This window comes from Trichomonas vaginalis, chromosome VI, assembly GCF_026262505.1.
Source record: "Trichomonas vaginalis G3 chromosome VI, whole genome shotgun sequence".
In the NCBI taxonomy this organism is placed as follows: domain Eukaryota; phylum Parabasalia; order Trichomonadida; family Trichomonadidae; genus Trichomonas; species Trichomonas vaginalis.
The window spans coordinates 12,670,610-12,691,687 of NC_067208.1; the positions used below are offsets into that span (position 1 = coordinate 12,670,610).

The 21,078-nt window shown below is 34.2% G+C and overlaps 9 protein-coding genes and 2 pseudogenes across 11 annotated transcripts, besides 1 other annotated feature; 8 read left to right on the top strand and 3 right to left on the bottom strand.

Annotated features, from left to right (window-relative positions):
- Window positions 1-893: 893 nt before the first annotated feature.
- TVAGG3_0854110 (uncharacterized protein) lies at window positions 894-1,256 on the bottom strand (the record flags this gene model as incomplete). The annotated part of the gene is made up of 1 exon (XM_001298630.1): window positions 894-1,256. The coding sequence occupies one exon, from the start codon at window positions 1,254-1,256 to the stop codon at window positions 894-896; it is 363 nt and encodes a 120-aa protein (XP_001298631.1).
- A 2,466-nt stretch (window positions 1,257-3,722) lies between these two features.
- TVAGG3_0854120 (attachment subunit-related family) lies at window positions 3,723-4,931 on the bottom strand (the record flags this gene model as incomplete). Its single annotated transcript, XM_051249384.1, has 1 exon — window positions 3,723-4,931. One exon carries the CDS (start codon window positions 4,929-4,931, stop codon window positions 3,723-3,725), a length of 1,209 nt encoding a protein of 402 aa, XP_051084859.1.
- A 469-nt stretch (window positions 4,932-5,400) lies between these two features.
- Window positions 5,401-6,127, top strand: TVAGG3_0854130 (protein of unknown function, DUF4106 family; the record flags this gene model as incomplete). The annotated part of the gene is made up of 1 exon (XM_051249385.1): window positions 5,401-6,127. A coding segment is annotated over one exon (727 nt), but the record flags the coding sequence as incomplete, so codon positions are not given.
- Window positions 6,128-7,712: 1,585 nt separating this feature from the next.
- Window positions 7,713-15,172: a mobile genetic element.
- Window positions 8,786-9,409, top strand: TVAGG3_0854150 (uncharacterized protein; the record flags this gene model as incomplete). The annotated part of the gene is made up of 1 exon (XM_051249386.1): window positions 8,786-9,409. A coding segment is annotated over one exon (624 nt), but the record flags the coding sequence as incomplete, so codon positions are not given.
- TVAGG3_0854160 lies at window positions 10,763-11,298 on the top strand (annotated as a pseudogene). The gene has a single exon. A coding segment is annotated over exon 1 (536 nt).
- Window positions 12,125-12,586, top strand: TVAGG3_0854170 (annotated as a pseudogene). Its single transcript has one exon. A coding segment is annotated over exon 1 (462 nt).
- A 2,327-nt stretch (window positions 15,173-17,499) lies between the features above and the next one.
- Window positions 17,500-18,399, bottom strand: TVAGG3_0854180 (uncharacterized protein; the record flags this gene model as incomplete). Its single annotated transcript, XM_051249387.1, has 1 exon — window positions 17,500-18,399. The coding sequence occupies one exon, from the start codon at window positions 18,397-18,399 to the stop codon at window positions 17,500-17,502; it is 900 nt and encodes a 299-aa protein (XP_051084862.1).
- A 472-nt stretch (window positions 18,400-18,871) lies between these two features.
- On the top strand, window positions 18,872-19,295 carry TVAGG3_0854190 (protein of unknown function, DUF4106 family; the record flags this gene model as incomplete). The annotated part of the gene is made up of 1 exon (XM_051249388.1): window positions 18,872-19,295. A coding segment is annotated over one exon (424 nt), but the record flags the coding sequence as incomplete, so codon positions are not given.
- Window positions 19,296-19,354: 59 nt separating this feature from the next.
- On the top strand, window positions 19,355-20,105 carry TVAGG3_0854200 (protein of unknown function, DUF4106 family; the record flags this gene model as incomplete). Its single annotated transcript, XM_051249389.1, has 1 exon — window positions 19,355-20,105. A coding segment is annotated over one exon (751 nt), but the record flags the coding sequence as incomplete, so codon positions are not given.
- A 3-nt stretch (window positions 20,106-20,108) lies between these two features.
- On the top strand, window positions 20,109-20,378 carry TVAGG3_0854210 (protein of unknown function, DUF4106 family; the record flags this gene model as incomplete). Its single annotated transcript, XM_051249390.1, has 1 exon — window positions 20,109-20,378. The coding sequence occupies one exon, from the start codon at window positions 20,109-20,111 to the stop codon at window positions 20,376-20,378; it is 270 nt and encodes an 89-aa protein (XP_051084865.1).
- Window positions 20,379-20,380: 2 nt separating this feature from the next.
- TVAGG3_0854220 (protein of unknown function, DUF4106 family) lies at window positions 20,381-21,054 on the top strand (the record flags this gene model as incomplete). Its single annotated transcript, XM_051249391.1, has 1 exon — window positions 20,381-21,054. A coding segment is annotated over one exon (674 nt), but the record flags the coding sequence as incomplete, so codon positions are not given.
- Window positions 21,055-21,078: the final 24 nt, after the last annotated feature.

Below are 21,078 nucleotides of genomic sequence, written 5' to 3' on the forward strand. Positions count from 1 at the left end.
CATCCTCATAAATCTTATACCATGCCAAGTTGTTATATTTTAGAATTATAAACGTTTTCTCCAAGGTCTTCTATTCTATTGAGTTTAACAGTTGCATTTTTCCTGTCATAAATAATATCGAGAGTGTATTCTCCTCGTCAATGTTATACTGTTTTGCATTATCGATATAGATATCGTTATTTTTCTGAAAAGCTTGAGAGTGTTTTTCTAAGTTTACAAGCAAACTAACTTGTAAAAGTTTCCCTGTCAAATTTCTCAACATACTATCTTTTTCTTTTTATAGTATCGAAACTTCAAAACCGACCGTAAATGGGAAACCATGTATGGCTCTGAAATGAACTTCATTCTACGAAAGCCAATAGCTTTTGTGACAGATGGGTCTCTTAGCCATCTTAATTGGGAGTTAAAACAATAGCCTTCATGCTTTACGTCTCTGTCTCAAACTTTTGACCGACATTAGTAAAAAGTTCATCTAATGGTTTTGTTGTAGCAACTCTTGATTTCTTTTTCTATTGAAAGCATATTTATCTAGAATAAAAATGTCAAATGAGAACAGCGTCTATGAGAGAAATACAACACAACCGACAACTCATTATGCAAGCTCTAAAATAAGAACACAACAAACTTTTCAAACTATTCTAAGATATCTGAGTCATTGAAAGAAGAACTTTAAACTGACATTAAACCTTTACAGATGCAGTTTCTATTTCAAGACAAGAAAGAACAATACTGTCTGTATAAATCCAACAAAGAAACTTTAAACGAGAAACCTATAAATGGAACTTCTTTTTTCCTCTTCCTACGGTTTTTATTCCATTCCATATACCTCTTCCAACATTTCGAAAGAAGTTTCCTATCTTACTGAAGAAACCCATTTTACTATATGTAAAAATCTAATGTCCGCCTAGTCTCTTACGTTTCCTGTTGAGTTCCATAGCATTCTTTAACTGGAGCTCATACATTCTGTTTCTCCTCTGGTAGAAAACATATTCTGGGTCAACTCCTGTGTTCGCGTCATCTGCATAAAGTTGTTTATATCCCACTTCAGGGTTTGTATAAAACTCTTTCCATCTCATATTTGCATACCATGGTGGCAAACCTAACGCAGCGTCATTTGACATGGCAGTTTGCATTTGTACATCTGTTGGCACTTGACCATAGTTTGCCATTGCAGTTTGTATTCTAACTTCATTTGGAATATTCTCTGGGTTTGGTTGTCCAGGTTGCTGTGCATTCGCTAAGTTCTGTGCGTCCATTTAATATTAGATAAAAATATCTCTTACGAGTACATATGCTGAACATTTGCAGGCATTGGTTCATCTTCATATTCTCTATATCTTTCTGCCACGTCAAATAAATAAATGACACAATGGAAAAAACCTAAAACAAGTAGTCCTATTTCAAACCACATTTACTTACTAATAAAATTTCTTTGTTATGACACTTTCTCCGGTTTATAGGACCTCTCTCATATTCTATCTTGTCATATCTAAACTCATAGTCATGTATGTCCTCTAACCATCTCATAACGGTTTCCAAACCACTTTTATCGGATGTAAAGTAAAAGCATGGATGGTTATGTATAACGTCTAAAGTTTCTAAAGAGTCTCTCAAAGTCCAGTCTACTTGGTATTGAAAATCCCATGTGTTATAGAACGGCGGGTCCACTATAAAGAAAACATTTTCCTTGTCTTTATATTTTTCATACAACTCTGTCCAATGACATCTCACAAACTCTATACCCTCAATATATTTTTCTATGTCCTCTTTGAAAACATTTGTATAGTTAAGATATAAAACTTTTGACATAAGTGTTTCAATGTCATGAACTCTTATAGAACCACTATATAATAGTCTAGCAGATATACTATCCCAGTCTATATATTCTGCTTTTTTCAAAACCTCTCTCACAATATTTTTGTTATCTAATGGTATACGTTCCATCTTACCTATAGGTATCTTTTCTTTTAACTCTTTCAATATATTGTTTGTGTCTGGTATATGTTTGAGACGGTCCATATAGTTGTCGAAGTCATTGCATATAATCTTTGAGTCTGGGAATATTGTATGACATAAATGGGATATATAGAAACTTCCACCGAACAAATCTACAAATGTTAGACCATTCGGTAGTTTCTTAAGTTCTCTCAATATAATATCTTTACATTTACTCTTATTTCCAAAGAACGGTAACGGTGGTTTTGTAAAATTCATTTATATATAATAATAAAAATGTTTTTTCCTGAAAAGTGACAGAAAAGTGACAAAACATGAAAACATATATAATTTGTGAAAAGCGACACATTATATAATGTTTTCGACCCAGAAGACTAACAATTTCCGAATATAAACTTCATTTATACTAAACATCTTCAGGGCTAGAGGGCGCAACGCGCCTGGAAGCCCCACTACCTTTTTTTTTTTTTTTTTTAAATCAATTAAATACTTTTTGAAAACATTCAAAAAGTATTTAGTGATGCGAATAATTTCGGTCAGAGCCTTTTCCAAAAGCGCTAATGCAGTCAAATCAATAATGCAGGGATTTAGATACTGAAACATTATAAGTTTCATTCTAAATTTTAATAAATTTTGTAAAAAATTACAATGTTAAAAATATGAGTGAAAAATTAATTTCCAAGCATATCGTAATGACATTAAAATCCATATATCATATTAAGAAAATGTTATTAACAAAATTGTATATAATTTGCAATCAAAGTTGAAATTAGAGACATAATCAGTTAAATGTTTAATAGCATTATCATGTTTACTAATATTTGTCGAATTGAATTCCTCCCTTTTAATAAATTAAAGGAAATATCTTAAATTCAAAATTTAAAATCGTAAATTAAGATCGTTCTAATTTATTCATAATGAAATTAGCGATTTATAGATAATTACTATATATGTATCCCATATAGATCATTTAATTTGGCATTTTTTTTTAGATTTGTGAAAATTGTTTAATTTTATTTGCAAATCTGCTTTGATTATGCAACTGTCACCTGTAAAAGATATTTAACATGACAAAATTTAATTCTCACATACTCATAAACTACAAATTAGAGAGCAATTTCCTACAAATATATTTATAAGAGGTATTTTAGGCTTATAAACATTTATTATCTGCGACTTGTTCTTAAGATATTTAGATGATCATTTTATGCATTTCAATGTACTTGAAAAAGTAATTTATTACGCAAAATAAGAAAACAATTTCAACTCAACTCCGAATATTTTTTTACAATATTCTCATTTTTTTCTTTGAACGATCAACGCAAATTAACGACGAAAAAGTTTCTCTGCAACAGCTATAATCTATATATCATCAATGGGAGATAAGCACGTTATAAAATAATAACAAAATTCAGAAAATAATTCTCAATTTGGCATCATGTGAATTGAAAATTTTCAATGATAATTCAAATTCAGAAAAAGCACATCGGGAAAAATGAAAAATATAAAAACGAATTCAAGAAACAATATGTTACTTTTTTTTATTTACCATAATTTTTGGATTAGAGTTCAAAAAATTTATATTAAACAGTATTTATAATATACTGTAACAGCTTAAAATAGCAAAATAAGGTCAGGTAAGTGGGGCTTCCAGGGGCTGCGCCCCTTCTAGCTCCTAAAAAACCTAGAGGAGGACTGACCCCAAGACTCCGATGAAAAAGAAAGATATTTAAATAAAATAAATTTTTTTAATCTTAAATAGTTTTTTACTCAGTATAATCTGAGTCTTTAACATCTTCAAATGTTTGTTCCTCTTCATTATCCGAAGATATAATTTCCTCGACTTCTTCTTCGTCATCTGGTGCTACGTGTCCAGCTATAAATACTTTGTAGAGTCCATCTGGAGGTGTCTGTATTATGAATGTGGTATCGTGTAAGAATACAAACTCAACATCCTGTTTGAATTGGCAATTTGAATGAGTGAATTCTGCCAATTTTATAGGATGTCCTTTGGTAGCTTTCGGGAAGCTTGAAATACTAACTTTGCTACCGTAGGGAACTCTTTCTGGTGTATCTAATGCTATAGTGGATATGACATGGAAATTGTCTTGAAATTCTGGTAAAGATTGTATACAATATAACCGTTTTGACTGTCCTGGATTGGTAAAAAAGTATACGTAAAAGGACCTTTGCCCATACTCATCCAATTCTTCGAGATAGTTGTAGGTATTGGGATATATGCTGACATACTCAGCAATTTTCACATTTTGCAAATAAGTTTGCATATTTTTGGGGAAAAGTCTAATAAATTGGTCGATGGCTTGTAGTGCAATTAGGTTTGCTGTAACAGGCAAGTATTGAACAAACAAGTCCACGAGAACACCTGGGTCTTTAACTTCATTTTCAACTGGTTGCAAACTATCCATAACAGACTGAAACACTTCCGAATAATCGGTGTCGTCTTGAATTCCCCATTGGTTTTTGAGTTTTTCAAGGAGTTGAAGTCTTTTTTTAGCATATTGCCTGCGAACACGTTCAGATATGGTAGTGTTTTCTTCTGTATTTTCTGTATCTCCTGATTGAAATTGCTTCGCGAACGCGAGGTATCTCATCTGGGACCTTGTCGTCATCGATGACGCGCTTGGTTGTTCCTCTGTTGTTTCGTTTGTTTGTATGGTATTTTCTTGAGTAGATTGTCTTGAATTGTTGGACAATTGGTTTGCAATTGGAGAAGACTGTAAAACTTGTCCTGTTGTGTCTGGTACAACTGTATCTGTTGTTTCGTTTGTTTGTATGGTATTTTCTTGAGTAGATTGTCTTGAATTGTCCAACAATTTGTTTGCAATTGTATGAGGAAGTTGTTTTGGTATTATAGGAGGTCGTAAGGGTTTTGAGAATGGTGAGACATAAGTTGTAGGAACTTTAACTGCAGAGGTAGTCGACGAATTGTTTGCGACACTTGTTCTTCCTTCCATTATGAAAAATGAACTGTTTTTTTCGGACCACTCATAGAAAAGTTTAAAATAAACCGTTTTCGTCAACGGAGACCCCTCTATTTTTTTATTTTATTTAATAGTTACCGTTGGAAAACCGTTCCATCTCAAATATTGAATGAACTATAAACGTTTTTTGTTTTCTATATATACTTTTTTGTCCAACGGTAAAACTTTTTGCACAACGGTTTTTGAGAGTCGTCGCTGTTGACTTTTTTGTAGAGCACTCAAAATAGTATAACTTTGTCCGGACAAATAAGGGTCTATCGTCGCTACAGGAAAAGTTACGGGCGTTCCAAGGAAGTATACTTTGAGAAGCCTTTTCTCCTTATAGAATGAGATAGGACGGTTATTTTACAAAACTGACAACACTTTGACCGAGTAGTTTTTTGTGCTAAACAAAAAGTGTCATATAAACATCTGTCAAAAACCGTTTTTTACTTCACTTAAAATGCCACGTAAGCTACGTAAGCTACGTAAGAATATACGTAAGAGGAAGGGAGCATTGAAACATCCAATAGTAAAACTGACACCACAACAACAGTTGCAACAACAAATGATGAATGACCCCACTATGTTGCAACAAATGTCAAGCAACCCTATGCTTTTAAACCGAGTTATTGGTGCACAGAGTGGAGGTTTAAGAGCGGCACTTTTAGCGAAAATGGCAGGCTATGGTGGAGCTGCAGACGGAACAGCTTATAACCCTCAAAGTCAAATGAATTTGAGTTCACTCAAAAATCAAATAACAGATGTCAAAAAGTCAAACATAGACATACAGAAACAAATAAGTGAAAACGAAAAGAAACTAGAATATGACAGACACACAAAGAAACTCAATGAGTTAAACGTAGAGAAAAAGAAGAAAGAAGAACAACTGAAAGAACTAAGTACAGAGGAATATGCGAAAAAAGTGTCAGAAAAAGCAGCAGAAGTAGCAAAAATGGAACAAGATGTTATAAATTTGAAAAACCATACTACTCAATATAAAGTACTGAAAGATGAAGAGATAAAACAAAAAGCCCTGAAGACATATATGGATAGCGATGAGTATAAAAAAGAAGTTGAAGCAAATGTAAAGGCAGAAAAACTTTTACAGTTGCAAAACCAAACCGTACAGTATGAAAACTTAGCACAAGAAAGTAAAAATAACGACGCAGCCATGCAAAAGGCAATGAAAAGCGCAGAATATATAAAAGCTAATAATGACTGGTTAGATGCCCAAGCCAACGCTAAAGCAGCCCAACTTATAGGGTCAATAAGGACAAAAATACAAGCGGATGAAGACAGTTCAAATGAAGCTTTAATGAATGCTGACTTTAAGAATGCCTTCGAAGCTCTTCATAGTAAGGTGAAACTAGTGAACGACTTCTCATCTGGAAAGAAACTGAAGTCTGAAGGTTTCGACAAAGAGTTAAGAGAAGTAGCACAAAATATGACGAAAATAACAGATGCAGCAACGAGACAGGCAGTTCAAAGTGCCTATGACGCCGTTAGAGCAACTGTTGTGGAAAGTCAAGAAAAAGAGTTACAACAGACCAAAACAGACCTAGTAAATGCTTTCTTAAGAACGAAAAGTCAGGTAGGACATTATGCTGCAGATGGAACATATGTGCCAGCTGGTGGAACTTATATACCACCAAACCCTCCAAGAGAAGCACCTGCACCAGGACTACCTAAAACATTTACATCGTCACATGGACACAGACACAGGCATGCACCAAAACCAACACAACAACCAACAGTTCAAAATCCAGCACCACAACAACAACCAAAACCAACAGTTCAAAATCCAGCACCACAACCAAAACCAGCACAACAACCACCTCCACAACCAGCACAGCAACCAACAGTTCAAAACCCTGCACAACAACAACCACAAACAGAGCAAGGACATAAAAGAAGTAGAGAAAAAGGAAACCAAGAATTCTTAAAAATGCTTAAGGAAGATTATGGTTACCCAGATACTCTTGACTTTAGTGACAGATATAAAGAAGCTATTAGAAAGTTCAAGGATGGAAATACTGACCCGAACCTATTTAGCTTTATGGCTCAGCACCAAAACGGATATAATCTCAAACCTGGAAAATACAAGCTCGCTAAGGGATATGATTTAATAGCATATCATCCAAATGACATGAATGAATTTACTCCGAGATATTTGGTGTCAGAGCTAAATGATAATTCAACTCTCTTCATGAAACGCGTAAAAAATAGAGACGGAACGAAAGAAGAAAGGTTTATGAGTCCGGATGACTTAGATAGGGAACTTGTTAAAAACGGTCTCGGAATATATGAAATGCCAGCAGATGAGGTACAAGAAACTCCACAGGAAGAAGTTCAGATACAACCAGACATGGAAGAAATAGTTCAGCAACAACAGCTAGAAGAGCCTGAAGGAAACGAACAAGTCCCTCCTTTGGAAACTAACTTCACAGAACTAGATGAAGATTTGGAACAGCCGAAAAATCTTGACCCTCAACAAGTGTATGCGGAGAATATGGAATCTTTCCAAGAGTCTAAGAAAAATTCGGCTGACATAGTAGAAGAATATCGAAAAATGTTCGCCGACATACAAAAGACTCCAACATCAGATGAAAATATTCAGCATAGAATGGAAGTACTGAAAGAAATGTACGCAAATACAATAATCCTTTTTACTTACGACCATATAACGTTCAATCTTTGGCTGAACTCGGTGAAAATAAAAGGTTAAATTTCAACAAAACATATAGAAATGAAACATTGTTTAAAGTTCATTCAGAACCTAACCAATATGGAAACAAACCTACTTTTGTTTCTGCAGACTATGGAACTACAATGAGATGGGGTCATAAAGCTAATCCGGATAGGTGGTTCATAAACTTACAACCTCAATTCCAAGAAGTTGTAGACGCAATGGAAGTGAATGGTGAACCAGATATAGCTGGTATTTTCAGCGCGGCTTTAATGCCATTGAAAGATATGAAAGATGCAGATATTTTGGACCAGTATGAAATGAACATGGCTGATGGAAATATAACACCTGACGTTCTAGAACATTTATCTCAAAGAACTACACAGAACCATAGAGATGGTATATTTGGTGAAGAGTTTAGAAAGAAAGTTAGGGAGAGAGAAGGAAGAGAACCTATTGTACATGACCTTGCAAACGAAAGTTTACAAAATGTCATAAAAACTTACTTTGCAGACAATGAACCGAGAAGGGATGAATATTTAAGAAAACTCAAATGGACAGTACCAAATGAAATGTTAGTATTGAAAAACATGTTCCTTGACAAAATAAAACCAACTACAGAAATAAATGACGCAAGACTGAAAGATTGGGTAAAAGCTTTCCCATTCACAAAAGATATTATTGGTAACATGGAAAGAAAACCAGAATGGCTACAAAAACATATATTTGGAAACGAGCTTATTCCATATGGACAAGCTCTGTTTGAAGAGCTTGAACCGGAAACTCAGGAAAGAGTCATGCAAACAATAGCGAAGACTCAAATACAAACTATGACAAAATCTTTCTAGGATATAGGTTACCTGAGATGGGCGACCAGAGCCCAAAGGCAAAAAGGACATGGGAAATTTACAACATACTAGGTGAACATGAGGCAAAGATGCAACAACTTGAAGCAGAGGGCAAGTTACCAAAAGCGACACCAAAGAAGAAGAGTAGAACAAAGTGAAAGTAGTGAAGAAGTAACTTCATCTAGTGAAAGTAGTGGCAATGAAGGAAAAAGAAGAGTTAAAAACTCAGTCAGGAAGAAAGTAAAGCTTGGTACGAGTGGGTTCTATTATGACATATAAATCCAACTATTCTATATTTTTACCCATATGAAATGTACGCCGCTCAGAATATAACGCCAACAGTTTTGGATGCCATGAACGGAAATGTTTCCGAATGGTATAACGAATGCGACAATGCCATTAGAAGGTCAGAAATAGTTCCTGGAACTTACGAATATACAACTGCTGTTTCTTATGGAAACGTAGGTGAGTTTGGAGAAGGTTCTTCAACAACAGTAGATATTGCTTGCGACAGGTTTCATATTATTTCTATTGACAACTCATTCTTATACGTGGAACAAGACATTGAAATAAAACCTTCTGCCAAGTTGTCTGACAAGAAAGGTTGCAATGGAATTTTCTATGTCGGATACCAATATGCTCCAGAAGTTTTCATGGGATATAAGATATATTCTAACTCTGACTTAGTTCAAACAGTAACATGGGCAAACTATGAATGGTTCGCTTTGAGAAACTCAGTACAACCACAAGCTAGAGAACAAACAGACCAGTATGCAACTATTGAGAAAATAAGAAGACTTGACCCTAACGTTCCAGGAGTTTATGTTAACCTTTCTGGACAAACTGCAGCAGCAGTAACCAAAGTAAAACTGAAACTTAGAGTTCCTTTGTCATCTTTCCTCATCTTCAGGTTTTTAAGATACTTGCCAAACTGGGCAGGAAAAATTTCTATCGAACTTACTCCAAGCAAAAATAACTTAGTCATTGCACCAACACAAGACCCATTCACATTACTGTAGCTGGAACTGGTGGATCAAGTTCTGTGACTTTTGCAAAGACAAAGTTGACTTAGACTTTGGTTTCTCAAACCTCAACACTGAAGTAAACTATTATTTCAATGCTGCTGGAACTGCTTGGGACCCAGTTAAGTTCACATGCGAAAGTTTGAATGCAAGAGAATAGAAAGCAGACTTGCAGTCTATATGTTGGACCCAGATATTTCAAATGCTTTAGCTGCCAAATATATTGCAGTTCCACTTATGTTCCCTATACACCAAATATCTGTCAAAGACTTTGCAGGTGAAGTTGGAAACCAAAGTGCTGACCCAGGTGCAAGAACAGATATTGCTTTAACAACTGCAATGAAACATGCAGATACTATGTTTGTACTGTTCAGACGAACTATAAATGACTATTCTTGTTTCTACAACCCTGGTATTAAATATCATATAAACATAGATGGCAAATATTATCCAAGAGAAGAATATTCTACAGTTGAGGATATGAGGTCATACAACTTGACATTAGATGCTATGAACTTTAACAACAACTTCACAACAACCATTAACCCTGAAATGCAAAGTTCTATTATGCCATATGTGAAAGTATGGACTCATACAGGAGGTCAAAAAACTCAATATACAAATGGAGACCGTTCAAACTTTTGGCTTGGCATTCCATTTGCTGACTCAGAAGACTTTATGGGTGGTATTTCAACTGTTGGTACAGTTCAAATACAATATACTGGTGACAGAGACGGTCCAGATGAATTGAAGCAAAGAAGTTTACAAAACCAATAGCACTTTTCACGGAAGATGCTCTTTTGAAGATTCGTTCGATGAAACCTGCTGGGGCTCCTCAGATTGGCATAACGACAGCTTCCATCGAGCAGATTTTGGCAGCAGGTCAGTAAGTTGTTCTTGAACTGACTTCTCTCCGTCAAATATTGACAGTACGCCAGTTTTGACATAATATTGTATTATAAACTTTCCTTTAGAAATATCGGTCAGTTTTGTTGTTATATTTTTGTCTGCTTCAAGAACTTTCACCATTTCAGTTATACCAACTTTCTTTGCTTTATGAAAATATTTTGGTTCAGCAAAGACTGCTATTCTATAACATTTTCCATTGTTTGTGTAAAGAACTATTCTGTCAATGTATTTGTATTGTTTGTGTGTGTAAACTTTGTTCTGCTTCAATTCGAAGAGATACTCGAATACGTCCATCTTTTTATTCTAAGTAAAATGTCATTTCCGAAAAATAGAAGCGTAAGTGTTTCAAAAGGTTTAATGGCGGTGGCAGATGTGAAGTTAAATTCACCAACTCAAACAAACAGTCAAAGTGTTGTTGTCAATGTCAAAGACAGAGATGTTGAAGTGGGGAAACCATACGAAGACGAAGATGGTATAACAATTGTTCCTGTAAAAGAACAACCAACATATCCTGAAGTTAGCAGAGACTTAAGTTCTGTTGCAGATATTCGAAACGACTACCAACAACTGAAAGACAAACTTCAAACTCAGGAGAAGATTTGTCAAGCTTTAAGTATAATGTTAAACTTGGTCGAACACAACCCTGTAAAAGTGAACTCATATGTCATTGCACCTCATGAAGTTTTGAAAGAACTATTGAAACTTTTGACAGAGGCAGACGATATAAACATCAAAGAAATAGAACCCGACATTAGTTGCTGTGGTGTTTCATATAATGTCATTGACAAGATATACGTTATGAAAGGAGGTGAAACGTTGAACTTAAAATATAGTTTCCCAGACGTATAAAAATATTTGACGACCACAACATTTCATTAAAATTTATTTGCTAAGTAAATGGCAGAAGACATATGGTTTATACTATTACGACTAAAAACCCTGAGTCATATAATTCTATAACAACAAACTTACAAAGTCCTCAAGGACGATATTGTAAACTAACCTTAAACACAATGACGACTAAAGCCTGTTTTGCTCTTTTGACACCAGAAGACTTTGTTGTTGTGAATGGTAAAAAATACTCTTTGAAGATACTTACTCAGATATACCACCAACAGGTTTTGTTGACTTATTTAATACTTTAAGGACGGATGTAACATGTGCTGCAACTAGAGCAGGTTTCATTATGTTTGGATGTCCGACTGAGTTTACTATAAACGATATGAGCTATAATACAAAACTTATTCTGGTTTTTACTACCAACAGTTTCCTATAACAGGAAAAGGTGTCATACAAGGAATGTCTATTCCATTGACATTAAGCACACCAATCTTATATATTGTTTCAAACTTAGGTTCAAAGTGTTATTCGAATGTCGACAGAAACTACTATGACCAAAAGATACTCATGCGTATAAACAACACTTTCTCTGCTGGTTTGCCTATTGTTCATTCGAATGCAGAATTTTCAAGCTTAGTGAACTCAAACACTTTGGCAGTAAACGTTGACCTTAGTTGACGCAAACTTTGTTCCTGTAAAACTTTTATGTCCTATGTATTTGTCAATGACGGCAGAAAGTTTCGAATTGGAAGATGCAACTGGTGAAAGTATTGTATTACAAGAACAACTTCAACAACAAATAGCTCAAGAACAACAAATGCAACAAATGGAACAACAAAGTCAAGAATAAAAAAATATTATTTTTTTATTTTTATAAAAATGTACAGAATAGATGTTTCAGATTTTTATGACTTCCAAGCATTCAGAAATATGTGTCCATTTAGAGACTATAACAAAGCAGTCGAGAATTTGAAACGTTTAGTCATTTATGTTGACTCTGCCCCAGAATGTTATGTCATGAAAGAATGGGATGTTGTCTTTAACAAACCAAGAGCAACAATAGTTTCAGAACAAGAATGTAGACAGAAACTTAAGAAAATAAAAGTCGTACAAGTTGGCATGAAGATGTTAGATGCTTGGGATATCTTATTGTCAAACTTGAAGATTTTTCAGTTCGTGGTATAAAGTTTATACACCTTCTCCAAACTTCTATTCTATCTTCACTGGATATAAATACGAACAAGTAGAATGGAAAGAAAATGTTATAGAAGCTTGGTTAGACCATGTCAAAGAAATTATATGCAATGGAAACGAAAGAGTCTATGAGTATATCTTATGTTGTTTGCAAACATCTTACAACATAAAAGTGCTAAAAATGAAACTGCTCTCATTATAATTGGAAAACAAGGAACTGGTAAGAATACTTTCTTTACAGATATTTTGTGCAAACTGTTAGAGGTTATTCGAACCCTAATATGACAAACTTAGAAAACATCTGTGGCAAGTTTAACTCCTCAATAGAGAATATGAAACTTATAGTTTGCAATGAACTTCAAAGTATAGATACAACAAAAGTTTTGAACTCAGATGCTTTGAAGAGTCTTATAACAGACAAAGTTGGAGTTGTTGAAAGAAAATATAAAGACCAAAGAGTTTGTGAAAATGTTGCAAATTCATTATGGTTTCAAACAATGCTGTTCCGATGAAGTTAGAAATTCTGACAGAAGATATGTAGTTGTCAGAACGTCAGATTCTCATATGCAAGATACAGAATATTTTGACGATTAGCAGAAACTTTGACATCTGACTTTTACAACACTTGTTCTCATATTTCATGACATTAGATATTTCTAAGTTCAATCCAAGACAAATTCCACATACCGAAGAGAGACAAACATTGTTAGAAGCACAAACAAGAGTGTATATGAACTGTTCATAGATGAAACTGACTTTGTGTCATTAGATGAAAGGTCTTTATATGATGAATATAAACAATATTGTCAGAATATGGTTATATGACAGCGTTCTAAACGTAACATTCTTGGCAAATGTCAAAAAGTCTTTTAGACGTACAGAATGGTGTATATACAAAGAAAATTTTTTCTTGAGTAAATTTTAAAAAAATATTTTTTATCCGATAGAAAAGATGGCAAAATTCATCTCAGTAAATAAGTCAAGTCAGGACTTAAAGAAGAACTAGACCCATTCACATATTTGAATGTTTACTTCTACCATTTTGAAAAGTCTTCATTCAGCAAAGTTTGGAACATCGAACCAGTTAGTTTGCTATTGTGACTAAAAATGGTGCGAAATTTGAAGACTTAGACATAGAAGGTTTGTTAACAGTCAAAGAAAGTTTTGACAGAAGGTTCTCAAACCTTAAAGAAGGCAAAGCATACAAAACTTGTTATACCTTATGAACCAAAGAAAGCAGACGACTATGAATATTATGAGTCTAAAAGTTGTAGAGTTCAAGGTAAATTGGGTAAAAAGATTTTAGAGTCTAAGCCAGTGTTTACTCCTAAAGAGGAAGAGAACATTGACATTGACCCAGAAATGTTCTAAAAATAAAATTTTATTTTTACATGTCAAATTTCTTTTTCTCTGGAACTGGTTCAGGTTCTTTCTTTCTCTCTTCTCTTTTTTCTCTTTTCTTTTTCTTTCTTCTTCTTCTCTGGTGGAGATATGTCAAATTTGGCGCAACTATATTTATGTAAGTTCTTTGTCCTTTAATAGCTCATCTATTCTGTTTTCTATTTCATCTTCAAGAACAGCGCATGTCTTCTTTGCATTCTAAGAACTTTTGTTGGACTTCATCTTTCCAATTCGGCGTCATCTCTGTCAACAAGTCTGTCATTGACAAATTTTAAGACTGCTCTTTGTAATGTTTTATGGTTCTTGTCATATTCCCAGAAACAGACTTTAGAACAAATTCACCTTTCTTGTTTACACTATGTAAGATTTTATGGTCGACAGATGTTTGCTGTCAAAAGTTTTGTCTCGAATAATAGATAGCGAAATCGCTAGAACATTTTCTAAAAGATAAAAATTTTAATTTTTCTAAAATATGTTAGAAAAAAAGTTTGACTAGACATTTGCAAAGAAGAAATTGGGAAATGTTATTAAACAAGAACAAGAGGAAGTTTAGAAAATGCTCGTTAAGCATAACAGCACTTCTAGTTCAAAGTGTGTATACATATATACTAACTAGCTTCTATTATGACCGCCTCCCTGTGAATCGTGCTGTTAATAACGGGACTAGATTACACCTCATGCGTCTAGACTTAAGCCCTATGTCACTGTATTCTTACAAGATGACCCTGCACACAACAAAAGAAACTAGATGGAAGAGAACCATTCTATGAGTTAGTTGTTATTCTGTGACGACATTCTGAGCTCAATTTGACCAACACGTCAATTCTGTTCAAAGATTATTTATAAGAGTCTAAGTAGTAGTATAAAGGAATACTGCAGTTGTTAAAGATTGGATAAGGAAGTTACCAAAGAGAGTTTTGAAGTACTAAAGCTGATAAAATGGAAGTATATAATTCTAAGCTTCAAAGACCCAAGAATTAGAGCGAAATGCAGCAGAATATTAGGACACTTCAGAAACAAACAGAAAGAGATAGAATACATTTCGAAGAAATTGCAATCTTACGATTGGAAGACTTACCCTCATAGATGTCTTCTTATCTTAGATGATTTCGCCTCTCATCCTTTGTTAAAGAACAGAGAACAAGATATGTGTCGAATTCTTAAGAAGCTCAGACACTTTAACATCTCAGTTGTCATTTGTGTACAGACAGCAAAGAGTTTAAGTAAGGATGTTAAAAGAATACTTACTGACATAATACTTTTCCCCAGATTGTCCGAAGACGATTTCATGGAACTTATGAAAGAGTCCATGGCAGGTAAGTTTGACAGACACCAATGAAAAAAATAAAATGATATTTATTTTAAATATATAAGATCCTTATATAAAATATAAATATTTTATCGTTTTATTTTCTTGTTTTAGAAATGTTTTTTATTGAAAAATCAATAAAACTAACTCCAAAATAAAATTTTTGATTTAAAGACACTATGATGACACCAGGCAAATCTTCCAAGACACCTATCGTCGGGAATCTAACAACTCTATCAGCAGACAAATAATTGATTGAGGTGATATAAAAATTGAATTTAATTCAATGATCAAACCGACCCATTTGTATCTCAAAAATATAATTTTTTCTATGTCAGAGTTTTGATCCCTTTAGGAATCTTACATATACAGCCTTAATTTTCAAGATTTAATAATTATTGCTCAATGATGTAAAACCGATTCAGAAATTAATATTAGAGTGTCAGAGTATGTTTATTTGCGATCTTTTCTCATTACTAGTAAGTTGTTCATTTCTTGTAGCCCTAGAAATTTATTCTTATAATCCAGAATTTGCTTTATTCGGATATGAAACTCCGGATTGGACACCGGCATCATTCTTTAAAGTTAAGCGCAAAATTGATGTGCCTCTAGAAAAAAATTGGCCAGTATTACGATATATAAATGAAACAATAGAAGATCCTACGCAATACCATTTCTCATATAGAAAACCGAAAGAAACACACGACTACAACTTTTATTACAAGACACTTCAGACTACACACTATAGACTTGAAAGAGCATATGTTAGCTTTAATGGTGCTGTAGGTCTTGATGAAAACACCATTTTCCAACCAACAGATTTTGAAAGGAACGCTACAAATGCAAGTGTTGTAGGCCATTACCGCGAGGTTATTGTTACAGGATATTTATGGGCAACATATAATTTTGGCCATTCATTTGAAGATTTTTTCACTCCACTATTTTTAATTCCTGAAGAAATTAGAAGGAGATCACATATTATTGTATTCTCAATGCCATTTCTCTATAATACACTCCTGGATCTTCTAGGCTTTTTACCAGATCGAAGAATATATTTACCAAAAAATAAAGGTGAATATATTTCGGCTGATATACTCCATTGTTTTGCAAATAGAACCTTTTACATCAGTCAATGGGGGCCAAACACTTACAGATTTAAACGGTTCTTGCATGAAAAATTCGAATTAGATAAAATTACACCATCTGAATACTGCTTTACAAACAGGCCTAAAGGCAAGAGAAGGCATATTCATAATCTTGATGAAGTAATAAATTCAGCAAAAGCAAAGTTCCCAACAATTGATTGGAAATTTATTCCAGATAATCATACAAATCTTATTGAATGCGCCAGGGATTTCAAAAAGATTAAGTTTCTTTTCTCTCCTGTAGGTTCAAACATTTGTAAATGCATTTTTATGGCCGACAATACTGTTGTTATATGCGTTACAGCGAATTTCCCTGAAAATTCTCTGGCAGGTTTCTGTTTAAGTTGTAAATTATTTGAGTTACAATATGATTCAATCTCTGCTCATCATTTAGAATATGGTTCACCAATTAATGTGAACGATGCATTATTCCATATAGAAAAATGTTTGAAAGTATTAGAAACTGGAAATTGGAACGTATATAAATAATAAGAATATTAAAATTAATTTTGAAAATAATCTATTTAAAGTCGATTTATATTCAATTTTTTGAATAAATTCAAAATCGACTCGTAATCCAATAGTTGACAATTTGTAATATCTTTAAAATAGACGCATTATTCATATGGCGCAATGAAATAAAAAAATCAAAATGTGTAAAGCATATTTTGAATATACTTACTATGCAATTTCATACCAGTCTCTATTAAGTTATCGATATTACAATAAATAAGAAAATGATTGTTGAAGTTCTGTGTAGCTGTCAATGTTACATTTGATAAAAAAAATTAAAACATAAATTGAGTATAGCAAGCATTAATCCATTACTTCTAACTTTTTTAACAATTTGATGAAGTTTTAAGAACGACGATATATCTTGTTTGGCCAATTGTACAATTGCTACTTAATTCTGATTAAATTATAAAACATAATCTACATACAAAAATATAGTAATGCAATAATCTCGGGAACATGGCTCTCAATTTTGAATAGTTTACGAATTTCTCAAATAAAATTGAGGGGATTATGTTCCCGAGATTTTTGCAAAAACAGTTTTTTAAAAAGTTCTATAAATTCTTTTACAAAACAATATAACAATATGTATATCTTCAATATTTAGGTCAGGTAAGTGGGGCTTCCAGGCGCGTTGCGCCCTCTAGCCCCGAAGATGTTTAGTATAAATGAAGTTTTTATTCGGAAAATTGTTAGTCTTCTGGTGTGAATTCGGAGGACTCTTCTTGGATAGAGTCTTGTATTTCCTCCTCTTCTTCCTCCTCCATTGCTTCTGGGAAGAAGCCTTCTTCTGGGTCGAAAACATTATATAATGTGTAATTGAATGACACATTATATCTTTCTTTGAGTTCGCTCCTGACAAAGAACTTAGTTCCAGGAATACAGAAGACTTCTGTGCGTTGGAAAAGCTGATGTCCTGGAACGAATTTGGCAATTAGAGACTTCTTTTTTCCGAATTGTTCAGGAGTTTTCATGACGACAGTAACAACATCTCCATCTGCGAGGTCTTGTTGTTGTTCGGAAAGGTAAAGAGCAATGATATGAATGGTTGCTGCGTTGAATTCGAGAAAGTCGAATTCAAATTGTGTTGTCGTATAATATTCAAACCATTTTGTACGGTTGTCTCCGAACTCGTCAACGTATTCATCTTCGTCATATCCGTAACTAAAGACTTGGAATTCGGCAATTCTCTTGTCGAATGACCGTTGGATGTAACGAGGAAGATTTTGACGAACTTGGTATAAAGTTCTCAACATTATAAGCTTAGTAAATGTTGGAAAATACTGAACTAAGACATCGCTAAGCTCAATTGGACTTGGAATTGTCTTAGTAAGTTCAATTGAACTAGTAATTGCTTTGTTCAGAACTTCACAGAACTGAGTATTGTATGTAGCGTCTGGTTGTGTGTTTTCTTCGGCGTCTTTGAGATATTTAGAGCAAATTTGTTGAAGAATTTCTCTTAATTCGCTGTTAGACTTTTTGGTGGTTATTCTAACCGCTGTGCCAGTTCTTGGAGGTTGTGGAGCTTTGGCTTTGGTTAGCGGTTGAGAATTGTTAATGTTTGAATTGTGGTTAACAGCGTTGGCTTCCATTAGATAAAAATGAACTGACCAAAAAAGACAGATATTTAAATATTTGAGATAAACCGTTTTCGTCAACGGTAACCCCCTCTATTTTTTTATTTTATTTAATAGTTACCGTTAGAAAAACGGTTTATCTCAAATATTGAATGAACTATAAACGTTTTTTGTTTTCTATATATACTTTTTTGTCCAACGGTAAAACTTTTTACACAACGGTTTTTGAGAGTCGTCGCCGTTGACTTTTTTGTAGAGCACTCAAAATAGTATAACTTTGTCCGGACAAGTAAGGGTCTATCGTCGCTACAGGAAAAGTTACAGGCATTCCAAGGAAGTATACTTTGAGAAGCCTTTTCTCCATTATAGAATGAGATAGGACGGTTATTTTACAAAACTGACAACACTTTGACCGAGTAGTTTTTTGTGCTGAACAAAAAGTGTCATATAAACATCTGTCAAAAACCGCTTTTTAACTTCACTTAAAATGCCACGTAAGCTACGTAAGAATATACGTAAGAGGAAGGGAGCATTGAAACATCCAATAGTAAAACTGACACCACAACAACAGTTGCAACAACAAATGATGAATGACCCCACTATGTTGCAACAAATGTCAAGCAACCCTATGCTTTTAAACCGAGTTATTGGTGCACAGAGTGGAGGTTTAAGAGCGGCACTTTTAGCGAAAATGGCAGGCTATGGTGGAGCTGCAGACGGAACAGCTTATAACCCTCAAAGTCAAATGAATTTGAGTTCACTCAAAAATCAAATAACAGATGTCAAAAAGTCAAACATAGACATACAGAAACAAATAAGTGAAAACGAAAAGAAACTAGAATATGACAGACAGACAAAGAAACTAAATGAGTTAAACGTAGAGAAAAAGAAGAAAGAAGAACAACTGAAAGAACTAAGTACAGAGGAATATGCGAAAAAAGTGTCAGAAAAAGCAGCAGAAGTAGCAAAAATGGAACAAGATGTTATAAATTTGAAAAACCATACTACTCAATATAAAGTACTGAAAGATGAAGAGATAAAACAAAAAGCCATGAAGACATATATGGATAGCGATGAGTATAAAAAAGAAGTTGAAGCAAATGTAAAGGCAGAAAAACTTTTACAGTTGCAAAACCAAACCGTACAGTATGAAAACTTAGCACAAGAAAGTAAAAATAACGACGCAGCCATGCAAAAGGCAATGAAAAGCGCAGAATATATAAAAGCTAATAATGACTGGTTAGATGCCCAAGCCAACGCTAAAGCAGCCCAACTTATAGGGTCAATAAGGACAAAAATACAAGCGGATGAAGACAGTTCAAATGAAGCTTTAATGAATGCTGACTTTAAGAACGCCTTCGAAGCTCTTCATAGTAAGGTGAAACTAGTGAACGACTTCTCATCTGGAAAGAAACTGAAGTCTGAAGGTTTCGACAAAGAGTTAAGAGAAGTAGCACAAAATATGACGAAAATAACAGATGCAGCAACGAGACAGGCAGTTCAAAGTGCCTATGACGCCGTTAGAGCAACTGTTGTGGAAAGTCAAGAAAAAGAGTTACAACAGACCAAAACAGACCTAGTAAATGCTTTCTTAAAAACGAAAAGTCAGGTAGGACATTATGCTGCAGATGGAACATATGTGCCAGCTGGTGGAACTTATATACCACCAAACCCTCCAAGAGAAGCACCTGCACCAGGACTACCTAAAACATTTACATCGTCACATGGACACAGACACAGGCATGCACCAAAACCAACACAACAACCAACAGTTCAAAATCCAGCACCACAACAACAACCAAAACCAACAGTTCAAAACCCTGCACAACAACCAACAGTTCAAAATCCAGCACCTGCACCACAACCAAAACCAGCACAACAACCACCTCCACAACCAGCACAGCAACCAACAGTTCAAAACCCTGCACAACAACAACCACAAACAGAGCAAGGACATAAAAGAAGTAGAGAAAAAGGAAACCAAGAATTCTTAAAAATGCTTAAGGAAGATTATGGTTACCCAGATACTCTTGACTTTAGTGACAGATATAAAGAAGCTATTAGAAAGTTCAAGGAAGGAAATACTGACCCGAACCTATTTAGCTTTATGGTTGAGCATCAAATCGGATATAATCTCAAACCTGGAAAATACAAGCTCGCTAAGGGATATGATTTAATAGCATATCATCCAAATGACATGAATGAATTTACTCCGAGATATTTGATGTCAGAGCTAAATGATAATTCAACTCTCTTCATGAAACGCGTAAAAAATAGAGACGGAACGAAAGAAGAAAGGTTTATGAGTCCGGATGACTTAGATAGGGAACTTGTTAAAAACGGTCTCGGAATATATGAAATGCCAGCAGATGAGGTACAAGAAACTCCACAGGAAGAAGTTCAGATACAACCAGACATGGAAGAAATAGTTCAGCAACAACAGCTAGAAGAGCCTGAAGGAAACGAACAAGTCCCTCCTTTGGAAACTAACTTCACAGAACTAGATGAAGATTTGGAACAGCCGAAAAATCTTGACCCTCAACAAGAGTATGAGGTGAATATGGAATCTTTCCAAGAGTCTAAGAAAAATTCGGCTGACATAGTAGAAGAATATCGAAAAATGTTCACCGACATACAAAAGACTCCAACATCAGATGAAAATATTCAGCATAGAATGGAAGTACTGAAAGAAAA